Genomic DNA, 12,455 nt, shown 5'->3' on the forward strand with positions numbered 1-12,455 from the left:
TAGCGCAGCTCTTAAGTTCAACGAACTATGAATGAAAGTAAGAATGAAATGTAGCTCTAAACAGAAATATGTAAGTAAATCAGCAAAAAAAGACGGCGATCACGCACAGAAAACTTCTTTAAACGTCTATCTAGCTAGTCAATCCAACTACAAACCGAGATCTTCTCTCTTCTTTCCTCCCCTTTCAACTGCCTTTCACTCTCTCGCCTGCAAAACTGGAAACAGCGCCATGAGTCCATTGGAGTCAATGTTGTGGCCAAAAATATATTACATCCACGGGAGACCGGGGTTCGATTCCCCGACGGGGAGGAGTCTGTTTTCTCTGTGAGAGCTTAATGGAGGCAGAGAGGGATCTGAACTCAGACTGATGGGCAGCAGGCAGCACTACGCTGGGTCCCAGCAGGTTTCTCTGTTAATGCTGTCTAAGCTAAGGTAGAAGAAGAGACTGTCGGTCCCCAGCTGGACGGTGCTCTGGTTGGTCGTATGAGTGTGAGAAGAAAAAGATTTTGAGTTTGGATTTGAAGATTTCTACAGCTGTGGAGGGTGGCAGGTCAGAAATGTCAGGAATACTGGGATGGAGATGACAAGGGAAGACATACTGTGTTTATGTTATACAAAATAACTTTGGCATAGTAAAGAGTAGAGGAAAAAACAGAAAGGAGGAGATCATAATATAAAGAAATTAAGAATTGGACATAGCAGGTTAAATAAAAAGTTACATATTGTAAGGAAACATCCAACTAGTTAATGTGAGTTTTGTCCAGAGGAGTCAGTGCAGCCTAAATGTTTTACTCAGATACAGAATGGACCATAGAGGAAGAGATCTAATGTTAACAGAGCTGAGACAAGCTGGAGTTCAGGAAATAACGTTAAAGAGTTTACTGACTTTTATGGGTTTTTTATGGAAGGTTTGATATCATACTGATGTTTCTGGACTTTGATACTGAAGTTATGAGCATGTGACCGCGCCTTCGGGTCAAATGTTCACAAGCAGAACTGACGAAGGAGAAAAAGCAGCGTCTTCTCTCTCAGTGTTTCCTCTACAGATGAAGCTAGAAAGTCTCTTTGATTTGATCTGGATGTGAGTTCACCAGGTAAAGACGCTGCAGTTTTTCCACAGGCTGATAATTTACTTGTGGCAGATAATTTAATTGTAGAATTTTAAGTTCCATTTTGTGAAACTATATTATATATTATATGTGACATGGTACTGTCAGGAAGAATCAGCCTTTGAAATAATATATCCTGTGATGGAAACCTTGTTGTCATGAATCAGCCCAGTGTGTTTGTGTAAAGGTGTTCGCTCTACTATGAGTCTGTCTGAGGAGAGAGAGGAGGGGCTCCCTCCCTCTAAAACCACTCTGTCTGGGGAACATGACAGCCGGACCAAAGCTAAGAGGTAAGATGAGGATCTCTAACTGTCCATGACTGTTCTCCATCTCAGAGCTCAGCAGTGAAATCATTACAGCATCATTATTCAGAGTAAAAGCTCTGTCTCTGTTGTGTTGAAGCCCAGTCCAGCAGGAGAGACCAGACTCCCCTGAACCCAGCTGTGTGTCCATGAAGAGTGACTGGTCTATGGAGCCACCTTTAACATTTAAAGATAAATATCCTCCTGAAAATAAGTAAGTCATTATTTTCTCTGTATGTTAGGATTAATAAAAAGAAGAATTGTCTTCTTCATAAAGACACAGATACCTTCACTATATTCATAATATGTTTCTATCAGGATCCAGCAGGAGAGACCAGACTCCCCTGAACCCAGCTGTGTGTCCATGAAGAGCGACCGGTCTATGATGGAACCTACTGAGTTCAAAGATGGACACTCCTCTACTGATCAAAGGTATTTATTTAAAACTGATGATAACAGCAGATGTGTTTGCTGTTGTCAGATTCACAGTCATCAGATATAGAATTGATCCGGCCTTCATACTCTGTGGATTGAATTTCCTCTTTGAAAACAATATCCAATAATCGGAGCAGAGTTCATCATGAGAGACCATAAAACCTTTAACCACCTGTGTGTGTGTGTGTGTGTGTGTGTGTGTGTGTGTGTGTGTGTGTGTGTGTGTGTGTGTGTGTGTGACATTATATGACCTAATACATCATGTCTTCTCCACAGAGTCCACCAGGAGAGGTCAGAGGTTCCCAGTGGTCAGTCTGCCCAGGAGCATCAAACAGACCTGGACTCCATATTTATGGTGTGTAAATGTACATCAGCACCTTGTACTTCACCATCAAGTGAAATGCAAAACAACCATTCTGGTCATTATAGTCTCCATGCTGCACTCTTTAGATCAGTGGGCTTTCAGTCTCTGCAAGATGGATTTGATTTTGTGTTTTGTGTTTGATTTTGTGTCCAGATTTTAGTATAGAAGTTTAATTTGTATATTATATTCTGTTCCAGCTGCTTGAGGAGAACATCGTCACCTTTGTGAAGAACGAGATGAAAAGGTTCCAGAGGGTTCTGAGTGCAGATTACCCAGAATGCTTAGAGAGGCAGAGGGAGGATGAGGAGGTGGTGGACGGTGAGGAGGAAGAGCAGAGGAGGAGCAGCAGAAAGGCTTTTCTGAAGATCACACTGCAGTTCCTGAGGAGAATGAAGCAGGAGGAGCTGGCTGACTCTCTGCAGAGCAGTAAGAGGCTTTTAACAGGTTTAACATGATGGGGAGGGGAAATGGTGGAAAATGGAAATGTTTGAATTTCTAACCTCTGCTGTAAATACAGACATTTCTAAAACTACACATCTTCAATAACAGATTGGAAGGTAAATGAGCACAATCCCCATTGGTTAAATTATTGATTTGTTAATGTCTGTGTAAAATGCTGAACACAGTGGTTTACGTTAAAAAAAACGAATGCACCAAAAGTTGCCTTTCACATTTAGCTGCACACACAGTCAGGACCCGTTTTTCCACCCATCAATAATAATCTAAATAGATACCACGGAGTTGTGAAATCAAAACATTTACCAGGAAAATATTCAAATTTCTCACATTTAATATAACATCCATTTATTGATATTATTTGTTGTTTGTTCATTCAGAAACTCTTGCTGCAGCGTGCCAACGTGAATTCAAATCCAATCTGAAGGAGAAGTTTCAGTGTTTGTTTGAGGGGATTGCTAAAGCAGGAAACCCAACACTTCTGAATCAGATCTACACAGAGCTCCACATCACAGAGGGAGGGAGTGGAGAGGTCAATGATGAACATGAGGTCAGACAGATTGAAGCAGCATCCAGGAAACCAGCAAGACCAGAAACAACAATCAAATGTGAAGACATCTTTAAACCCTTACCTGGAAGAGACAAACCAACCAGAACATTGATGACAAAGGGAGTGGCTGGCATTGGGAAAACAGTCTTAACACAGAAGTTCACTCTGGACTGGGCTGAAGACAAAGCCAACCAGGATATACAATTCACATTTCCATTCACTTTCAGAGAGCTGAATCTGCTGAAAGGGAAAAAGTACAGCTTGGTGAAACTTCTTCATCACTTCTTTACTGAGACCAAAGAAGCAGGAATCTGCAGGTTTGACAAGTTCCACGTTGTGTTCATCTTTGACGGTCTGGATGAGTGTCGACTTCCTCTAGACTTCCAGAACAACGAGATCCTGACTGATGTTACAGAGTCAACCTCAGTGGATGTGCTGCTGACAAACCTCATCAAGGGGAAACTGCTTCCCTCTGCTCGCCTCTGGATAACCACACGACCTGCAGCGGCCAATCAGATCCCTCCTGAGTGTGTTTACATGGTGACAGAGGTGAGAGGCTTCACTGACCCACAGAAGGAGGAGTACTTCAGGAAGAGATTCAGAGATGATGAGCAGGCCAGCAGAATCATCTCCCACATCAAGACTTCACGAAGCCTCCACATCATGTGCCACATCCCAGTCTTCTGCTGGATCACTGCTACAGTTCTGGACCATGTGTTGAAAACCAGTGAGAGAGGAGACCTGCCCAAGACCCTGACTGAGATGTACATCCACTTCCTGGTGGTTCAGTCCAAACGGGGGAATGTCAAGTATCATGGGAGAGCTGAGACAGATCCACTCTGGACTACAGAGAGCAGGGAGATGATTCTCTCTCTGGGAAAACTGGCTTTTGAGCAGCTGGAGAAAGGCAACCTGATCTTCTATGAAGCCGACCTGACAGAGTGTGGCATTGATATCAGAGCAGCCTCAGTGTACTCAGGAGTGTTCACACAGATCTTTAAAGAGGAGCGTGGGCTGAACCAGGACCAGGTCTTCTGCTTTGTCCATCTGAGCATTCAGGAGTTTCTGGCTGCTGTTCATGTCATCGTCTCATTCTTCGACTCTGGTGTCAATCTACTGTCAGAAACTCAGTCAACATCCCACACTGGTGACCATTCTGAACCAATATTGTCCAGAGAACGGTTTATGAGTAAAGTTCCATTCTCCCTGTTCAAGAAACCAGCCAAACAAAAAATAACCAAGAAAAAAACAAAACAGCCAGGAGCCATGTTAGACAAGCACACATTAGAAAATAAACCTGAAACTATCTTCTACCAGAGTGCTGTGGACGCGGCCTTACAGAGTCCAAATGGACACCTGGACTTGTTCCTTCGCTTCCTCCTGGGTCTTTCACTGCAGACCAATCAGACTCTCCTAAGAGGCCTGCTGACACAGACAGGAAGTAGGTCACAGACCAATCAGGAAACAGTCCAATACATCCAGGAGAAGATAAAGAAGAATCCGTCTCCAGAGAGAAGCATCAATCTGTTCCACTGTCTGAATGAGATAAATGACCGTTCTCTAGTGGAGGAGATCCAACAGTACCTGAGTTCAGGAAGTCTCTCCACAGACAGACTCTCCCCTGCTCAGTGGTCGGCTCTGGTCTTCATCTTACTGTCATCAGAAGAAGAGCTGGACGTGTTTGACCTGAAGAAATACTCTGCTTCAGAGGAGGCTCTTCTGAGGCTGCTGCCAGTGGTCAAAGCCTCCACTAAATCTGTGTAAGTGCATCGATAACTGAAAATATTAAATACATCATATTATATTTTCGATATATATATATATTGTTTATTATTATATATATGATTATTATAGTTGTTATATGAATTAATGAATTAATTCATTCATTCATTTTTTTTTTCGTGTCATGCAAAATAAACCGCCCATCCCACATGAGATTATATAACACAGTGATTTGCAAACAAAAAATCACCATATAGGGCAAGGCTGGGAGCCCTGGGTGGGTACTATACATTTCTAAAAATAGAAAGTAGTTTTATTGTTCTGTAGTCTATTTCTTTATAGAATAAATGTGGTCAATACAAGCCCTGGCCTTACGGAAGCCATTCTGCTCTTCTGCCAGCAGATGTCTCTTTTCTAAGAAGACCATTAAAGTCTCTCATTGAGTATGGAGGAATGCTACGTTTTATAAACAGTGCTAATCAAACTAATACCTCTATAATTAAGTGGAACTCTGGAGTCATCTTTATGTGATTTTGGAATTGGACTTAAAATATATATATATATTGTTTTTTGTTTTTTTCAAAGTTCTTGTTCATCTTCATCACTAACTCTTCTTCAGGCTGACCGGCTGTCAGCTGTCAGAGAGAAGCTGTGAAGCTCTGGCCTCAGTTCTCAGCTCCCAGTCCTCTAGTCTGAGAGAGCTGGACCTGAGTAACAACGACCTGCAGGATTCAGGACTGAAGCTGCTCTCTGCTGGACTGGAGAGTCCACACTGTAGACTGGAGACTCTCAGGTCAGTATTCCTCAACCTGTTCAACACATGAACAGTTAAATTCTGCTTTACATGCAGGTTAATGTCACCTAACCTTTGTGAGTTTGTGTGTGTGTGTGTGTGTGTGTGTGTGTGTGTGTGTGTGTGTGTGTTTGTGTGTGTGTGTGTGTGTGTGTGAGAGTTTGTGTGTGTGTGTGTGTGTGTGTGTGTGTGTGTGTGTGTGTGTGTGTGTGTGTGCAGGCTGTCAGGCTGTCTGCTCACAGAGGAAGGCTGTGCTTCTCTGGCCTCAGCTCTGAGCTCCAACCCCTCCCATCTGAGAGAGCTGGACCTGAGCTACAATCATCCAGGAGCCTCAGGAGTGAAGCTGCTCTCTGCTGGACTGGAGGATCCACACTGGAGACTGGACTCTCTCAGGTCTGGAGAGGCAACGTCTGCTAGAAGGCTGAGAGTCACACACATTTTCTCTGTCACACTGAGAAGATGAGGAATATTGATTAATGCTTAACAGGAGATATGACTGATGCTGTATGGAAAATCCTTCATATTGAAGGTTATTAAATGTCCATGTTTCCATCATCAAAGATAATCTGCTGGTCTGACTTTGTTTATTCCCCCAGTGTGGACCATGGTGGAGTGCAGTGGTTGAAACCAGGTCTGAGGAAGTGTAAGTGTGTATTTAGTTTGATTCATGAAAACACAGCAACACACATTCAGTTATTCACATGGTGTAGTTGCAGTTTCTTCTGTATGTCCTGAGCTGCTTTTAACTGTTGAACCCCCAAAAAACATATAGCTGATGTGTGACTACAAAAACATTCTTTACTCCATAATCTTAATTTTACGATTTATCTAATTATACAAGAATAAAATCCAATGAAGCACTGTCTGCAAAAGCAAATAGTTTGCTCTGAAGTTCAACAGCTTTTCTCTCCAATAAATTAAACAAGAATGATGATGTTTATTATGAACAAATGAGTGAGGAGCATCAATTTAAGGCAATTAATATTATGTATGAAGCATTTTGTGAATACAGGTTACACCAACCGAATAAGTTAGGAAATAATAGTAATACTGAAGTGTCATCATATCTATAACAAAATATATAAAGTCTAAATCTAATTTAGTTTTTGTATAAATGGCTGTTAATGATAGAAAGTTCATTTACACAGCAGTATGTGACGTCCATTCATTCAAATCCTGCTGTGAATAAAGAGGATGGCCGACACAATGTGTTATCATGAAAGTGTTAAGAAATTAATGATCAAACTGTTAATAATTCAACAAATAATAAACACAACAGGTGTATTAGATGAGAAGCTGCTGCTGTATTGAGTCTTGTTCTCTCATCAGATGCCTGTGAACTCACTCTGGACCCAAACACAGCAAACAGAAACCTTTTCCTGTCTGAAGACAACAGAAAGGTGACACTGGTGAGAGAGGAGCAGCCATATCCTGATCACCCAGAGAGATTTGACTACTGGAGACAGCTGCTGTGTAGAAATGGTCTGACTGGTCGCTGTTACTGGGAGGTCGAGAGGAAAGGAACGGTTCATATAGGAGTGACTTACAGAGGAATCAGAAGGAGAGGAACCAGTGTTGACTGCTGGCTTGCAGGGAATGAAAAGTCCTGGAGTCTGTTCTGCTCTGGTGATTATTACTCTGCCTGTCACAATAACAGATCAATAGTCATACCTTCCCTCTCCTCCTCTGACTCTGACAGAGTAGCAGTGTATGTGGACTGGTCTGCTGGCTCTCTGTCCTTCTACAGAGTTTCCTCTGACACACTGATCCACATCCACACCTTCCACTCCACATTCACTGAACCACTCTATCCTGCGTTTGGGTTTGGGTTCAGGTCTGAGTCTGGTTCCTCAGTGTCTCTTGTCAGATAGAGGAGGGAGAGAAACACTCACACTGCTGACCAAAGACAGCTGCTGACATGATAGTTCACTCTGGAGAGGATCACACACACACACACACACACACACAAAGACAGAATATTATTAATGTTTGTATTTTCATATAAGTTTACTACTCATTTCACTGTAAACAAACATGATCCATCAGTCACTGTAAATATAGTATATTCTGTGTATTTGATAACTGAACAGGGTTTTAACATCACACATGTACAGGAACATGGACATTTTATATGGAAAGTGAATCTCATCACTCCCAGCTAAACATCTGTCTTGTTTACTATAATTGTTTCCCAGAAATAAAATTAAATGAACATTGTTTGATCTTCTTTTCAAGCAAGCATAGTTTAAATATAATTTGTTGACTTTAATGTGTACTCATGTTTCCTTAAAATAAACAGATATATTTTTCAGTTGTTTTATAAGTTGTGTCTCTTCTGTCAAGGCAGACCTGGTCAAGAAAGCAGCATCATGACAAACATAAAAGTCACAGACAAACATCATACAACAATGTAAGAAAACAAAATACAAAGTCACCTTAAAGAAAGAGCAGAGTCACATTTTGTGTAAAAGTTTTCCAACAGTCGACCAACATCCAACCAGCAGCTGATGGACCAAACCTATTTAAATCCTGACCAATCAAAGCAAAGACAGTTCCTCATTGAGTCTGACACAAGATCAGTCATGTCAGAGGATTGCATTCTGATTGATCTTCAGAAATCATAACATATTTTTTTTTAATATTTCATAATTTGAAGAATAACAACCTAAATGTTCATTCTGGTTGAATGTCCCTTTAATCAGAGGTGAAGAGTAGTATAGACACTTTGGTGGACCGAAGACTTTGAGTCCACTTCATTTACAAGCAAATCCTGTTTTTATTTCTTTATTTTTTTAGTCCATTCTGTTTATCTATGATTCATATATAAAGAAGCAATGAAATAATATATTTATGGCTCCTGAAAGATGACAGGCTAGTTAGTATTTCCATATTTCCACATTGCAGAGTAAAAGTGGAAACAGCGCCACCAGCCCATAGACTCCCACGTTGTGGCCAAAAATATATTGCATCCGTACAGTTCTAGAACTCCCATAGAGAATGAATGGACACTAGATGCCGTTAGAAATACAGTATATAAAGAGCGCAGGTCTGATATCATTCATGTCAATATCATCAACACAATCAGCAGCTTGGACTAAAAATAGAAACAGGTAATCAAGACCAAAAAATCTCTTCTGTTCTTCCATCAGTGCCAAAACACCCAGATTCAAATTCTATCATTTTCGAACAAACTTAGTCAGAAGTTCATGTAATCAAAAACTGCTATAGATAGATAGAATAGAAGAATTAGAAGATAAAAAGATGCTTCATTAATCACCAGAGGAAACTGAGAAAATACAGCTTAATAAAGACAGAAATATGGAAGTCAATACAATGTAAAGAAGCAGCACAACATATTTTTCATGGTTTACAGACATGAAGTGGGAAAACTCTGCTCTGCCCCCTAGTGGTCAGACACGGCAGTAATCTGTCAGAGAGAGTTGGCCGCTCGGTCTGTCCGGTCAGAGAAAACTGTTTCCACGAGTCTCTCTGATTCGAGACAGACAGGATCAGGTCAGATGAGACACAAAGACTGAAAACCACAAGTTGATCAAGTGTGGAGCTACAAGTCTCTGTCTGTCTTTCGTTCTGCAGCGGAAGAAAATAAAACAGAAAAAAAAAAAAGTCTTATACACATCAGGTGAGTATATATGCACGTAAACAGGTTTAATGGGTTGAACACGCACGCACACGCACACACAAACACACACACACAATGTCACTGAGGAAGAAAGGAAGGTATGAAGGAAGGAAAGAAGGAAGGAGTTTCCTGTCTAAACCCTGTAAGTCCGTGTCCATTCATTCTCTATGGGAGTTCTAAAACTGTACGGATGCGATATATTTTTGGCCACAACATGGGAGTCTATGGGCTCGTGGCGCTGTTCCCACTTTTACCGGCCAGGGAGAGAAACACTAAGCCTCTGTAATATAGAAATATGGACAAACCTGTGACATATGTAAAAAAAATAAATAAAAAAATAAAGTATGTGTACATATGTTTAGTATTTTCATCTCCCTCTTATATATTTTACTACACTTGTTTAGGCCTTTTTAAAAAGCACTTAGTAAACTGTGATTTTAGAGAAGTGCTATGAAGTGACTGAATCTGAGCTCAGACTGATGGAGAAGAAGAGGAAGGAGGAAGGAAGAAAGAGAGAGTGAAGGAATGAAGGGAGAAAGGAAAGAAGGAAGGCAGAGAGGGATCTGAACTCAGACTGATGGGCAGCAGGCAGCACTACGCTGGGTCCCAGCAGGTTTCTCTGTTAATGCTGTCTAAGCTAAGGCAGAAGAAGAGACTGTCGGTCCCCAGCTGGACGGTGCTCTGGTTGGTCGTATGACTGTGAGAAGAAATAGATTTTGAGTTTGGATTTGAAGATTTCTACAGCTGTGGAGGGTGGCAGGTCAGAAATGTGAGGAATACTGGGATGGAGATGACAAGGGAAGACATACTGTGTTTATGTTACAAAATAAAATTGGCATAGTAAAGAATAGAGGAAAAAACAGAAAGGAGGAGATCATAATATATAGAAATTAAGAATTGGACATAGGTTAAATAAAACGTTACATATTGTAAGGAAACATCCAACTAGTTAATGTGAGTTTTGTCCAGAGGAGTCTGTGCAGCCTAAATGTTTTACTCAGATACAGAATGGACCATAGAGGAAGAGATCTAATGTTAACAGAGCTGAGACAAGCTGGAGTTCAGGAAATAACGTTAAAGAGTTTACTGACTTTTATGGGTTTTTTATGGAAGGTTTGATATCATACTGATGTTTCTGGACTTTGATACTGAAGTTATGAGCATGTGACCGCGCCTTCAGGTCAAATGTTCACAAGCAGAACTGACGAAGGAGAAAAAGCAGCGTCTTCTCTCTCAGTGTTTCCTCTACAGATGAAGCTAGAAAGTCTCTTTGATTTGATCTGGATGTGAGTTCACCAGGTAAAGACGCTGCAGTTTTTCCACAGGCTGATAATTTACTTGTGGCAGATAATTTAATTGTAGAATTTTAAGTTCCATTTTGTGAAACTATATTATATATTATATGTGACATGGTACTGTCAGGAAGAATCAGCCTTTGAAATAATATATCCTGTGATGGAAACCTTGTTGTCATGAATCAGCCCAGTGTGTTTGTGTAAAGGTGTTCGCTCTACTATGAGTCTGTCTGAGGAGAGAGAGGAGGGGCTCCCTCCCTCTAAAACCACTCTGTCTGGGGAACATGACAGCCGGACCAAAGCTAAGAGGTAAGATGAGGATCTCTAACTGTCCATGACTGTTCTCCATCTCAGAGCTCAGCAGTGAAATCATTACAGCATCATTATTCAGAGTAAAAGCTCTGTCTCTGTTGTGTTGAAGCCCAGTCCAGCAGGAGAGACCAGACTCCCCTGAACCCAGCTGTGTGTCCATGAAGAGTGACTGGTCTATGGAGCCACCTTTAACATTTAAAGATAAATATCCTCCTGAAAATAAGTAAGTCATTATTTTCTCTGTATGTTAGGATTAATAAAAAGAAGAATTGTCTTCTTCATAAAGACACAGATACCTTCACTATATTCATAATATGTTTCTATCAGGATCCAGCAGGAGAGACCAGACTCCCCTGAACCCAGCTGTGTGTCCATGAAGAGCGATCGGTCTATGATGGAACCTACTGAGTTCAAAGATGGACACTCCTCTACTGATCAAAGGTATTTATTTAAAACTGTTGATAACAGCAGATGTGTTTGCTGTTGTCAGATTCACAGTCATCAGATATAGAATTGATCCGGCCTTCATACTCTGTGGATTGAATTTCCTCTTTGAAAACAACATCCAATAATCGGAGCAGAGTTCATCATGAGAGACCATAAAACCTTTAACCACCTGTGTGTGTGTGTGTGTGTGTGTGTGTGTGTGTGTTCATGTGTGTGACATTATATGACCTAATACATCATGTCTTCTCCACAGAGTGCACCAGGAGAGGTCAGAGGTTCCCAGTGGTCAGTCTGCCCAGGAGCATCAAACAGACCTGGACTCCATATTTATGGTGTGTAAATGTACATCAGCACCTTGTACTTCACCATCAAGTGAAATGCAAAACAACCATTCTGGTCATTATAGTCTCCATGCTGCACTCTTTAGATCAGTGGGCTTTCAGTCCCTGCAAGATGGATTTGATTTTGTGTTTTGTGTTTGATTTTGTGTCCAGATTTTAGTATAGAAGTTTCATTTGTATATTATATTCTGTTCCAGCTGCTTGAGGAGAACATCTTCACCTTTGTGAAGAACGAGCTGAAAAGGTTCCAGAGGGTTCTGAGTGCAGATTACCCAGAATGCTTAGAGAGGCAGAGGGAGGATGAGGAGGTGGTGGACGGTGAGGAGGAAGAGCAGAGGAGGAGCAGCAGAGAGGCTTTTCTGAAGATCACACTGCAGTTCCTGAGGAGAATGGAGCAGGAGGAGCTGGCTGACTGTCTTCAGAGCAGTAAGAGGCTTTTAACAGGTTTAACATGATGGAGAGGGGAAATGGTGGAAAATGGAAATGTTTGAATTTCTAACCTCTGCTGTAAATACAGACATTTCTAAAACTACACATCTTCAATAACAGATTGGAAGGTAAATGAGCACAATCCCCATCTGGTTAAATTATTGATTTGTTAATGTCTGTGTAAAGTGCTGAACACAGTGGTTTACGTTAAAAAAAACTAATGCACCAAAAGTTGCCTTTCACATTTAGCTGCACACACA

At 41.1% G+C, this 12,455-nt stretch overlaps 1 protein-coding gene and 1 long non-coding RNA gene across 3 annotated transcripts; both read left to right on the forward strand.

Moving 5' to 3' along the window:
* The first annotated feature begins 991 nt into the window (after positions 1–991).
* On the forward strand, positions 992–7,938 carry LOC144541808 (NLR family CARD domain-containing protein 3-like). Of its 2 annotated transcripts, XM_078286887.1 has the most exons (11): positions 999–1,094; positions 1,282–1,399; positions 1,512–1,625; positions 1,730–1,843; positions 2,123–2,201; positions 2,408–2,636; positions 3,047–4,976; positions 5,558–5,731; positions 5,951–6,124; positions 6,328–6,374; positions 7,061–7,938. In XM_078286887.1, the coding sequence occupies exons 2-11, from the start codon at positions 1,311–1,313 to the stop codon at positions 7,600–7,602; spliced, it is 3,492 nt and encodes a 1,163-aa protein (XP_078143013.1). In that variant the 5' UTR covers positions 999–1,094; positions 1,282–1,310; the 3' UTR covers positions 7,603–7,938. The 2 variants fall into 2 exon arrangements, with proteins under 2 accessions (XP_078143014.1, XP_078143013.1); XM_078286888.1 differs by lacking the exons at positions 1,282–1,399; positions 1,512–1,625 and having other exon boundaries at positions 992–1,094.
* Positions 7,939–10,562: 2,624 nt separating this feature from the next.
* Positions 10,563–11,157, forward strand: LOC144541716 (uncharacterized). Its single transcript, XR_013506837.1, has 3 exons — positions 10,563–10,670; positions 10,873–10,975; positions 11,088–11,157. It is a non-coding gene; the product is annotated as an uncharacterized LOC144541716 (long non-coding RNA).
* Positions 11,158–12,455: the final 1,298 nt, after the last annotated feature.

This window comes from Centroberyx gerrardi, chromosome 11, assembly GCF_048128805.1.
Source record: "Centroberyx gerrardi isolate f3 chromosome 11, fCenGer3.hap1.cur.20231027, whole genome shotgun sequence".
Lineage (NCBI taxonomy): Eukaryota > Metazoa > Chordata > Actinopteri > Beryciformes > Berycidae > Centroberyx > Centroberyx gerrardi.

Excerpts from the sequence above, each read along its gene's own strand:
- LOC144541808 (XM_078286887.1), top strand. The coding sequence starts at position 1,311 with ATGAGTCTGTCTGAGGAGAGAGAGGAGGGGCTCCCTCCCTCTAAAACC. Across the intron at positions 1,626-1,729 it reads AAATATCCTCCTGAAAATAA|GATCCAGCAGGAGAGACCAG; the intron begins GTAAGTCATTAT and ends TGTTTCTATCAG. Across the intron at positions 4,977-5,557 it reads AAAGCCTCCACTAAATCTGT|GCTGACCGGCTGTCAGCTGT; the intron begins GTAAGTGCATCG and ends ACTCTTCTTCAG.